Genomic DNA, 1,030 nt, shown 5'->3' on the forward strand with positions numbered 1-1,030 from the left:
CTAACTGTTGCACCTATGTGCTGCGCCTACTGCATTGCAATGGTCGAATCTCTTGGTGTGTCTTGGAGGAACGCCAGATGCATGCACGACGGCGGGCATCTTTATTTACTCTAGAAGCCGTCGCAGATGTCGTTAGTGCACAGGGCTTTCGCATCCACTACGCTACCATGGACCACCTAACTGCGGGTGCAACCTGCGGGCTTGGCCCAACTCGTAGTCGCCTTGAACGACTTGACGGCCGCCGGGACTGGAATCCCTCCCAAGTTGTCGTTCAATCGCGCTTCGATATCGTTGACAGACACCAAGTACTGGTCGAGCGCCCCCAAGTTCTCTTGGTTGGGAAAGTACCACGAGATGATCTTGTCTTGGCCGCTTTCGTCCTTGGTCAATACGACCTTCCACCAAAAGTCGGGTGTGCGGATGCCGTGGCTCTCGTAGAAGTAGTCGTTCGCCTCGTCCGTGTACACGATGCCGCCCCACGACCAAATGCGGTTCAGATTGCGGTAGCACGCCTCGATGTCTTCCGTGTTTACCCAAATGCCTTGGTTGAAGCTCGACACTTGGGGCACGATGTTGGTCATGTAATGGGACTGGCGTCTCTGTTCCTGGTTGTCTGTCATCATGGAGCTCGCGACTAAGTGGCCTCGGTCGTAACCAGCTCGGACGCTCGCATACGAGTTGGTCGTGAATTGATGGCACTCTCTCGGAATCGTCGGGTCGACGTAAAATGACGACGGTCGAGTCGCGTTCAGCTTGTCCGTGGTTAATGTAAAGTTCCACCGGTCCGCCGTGCGGCGAGCGCAGTTGTATGAGAGTGAATAGCCGTCGTGGTGGACCCAGAAGTTGTCGGATATCGGATCGGGCGTCGTGGTCGTTGGGGCAGCAGTCGTTGGAGCGACGGTCGGCGGATTGATGGTTGTCGTCGTCGGGGTCATCGTTGGGGCCAGGGTGGGCGTATCCGTGCTTCCGCAGGCGGTGTGTTGGGCTTGCGCTGGGATGATGACGAGCGCACCCACTTGCACGAGTGCCA

The 1,030-nt window shown here is 57.2% G+C and overlaps 1 protein-coding gene across 1 annotated transcript; it reads right to left on the bottom strand.

The window, feature by feature from the left end:
- Positions 1-78: 78 nt before the first annotated feature.
- Positions 79-1,030, bottom strand: H310_12182 (hypothetical protein; the record flags this gene model as incomplete). Its single annotated transcript, XM_008879167.1, has 1 exon — positions 79-1,030. A coding segment is annotated over one exon (868 nt), but the record flags the coding sequence as incomplete, so codon positions are not given.

Source organism: Aphanomyces invadans (genome assembly GCF_000520115.1).
Source record: "Aphanomyces invadans strain NJM9701 unplaced genomic scaffold supercont1.37, whole genome shotgun sequence".
In the NCBI taxonomy this organism is placed as follows: Eukaryota; Oomycota; class Saprolegniomycetes; order Saprolegniales; family Verrucalvaceae; genus Aphanomyces; species Aphanomyces invadans.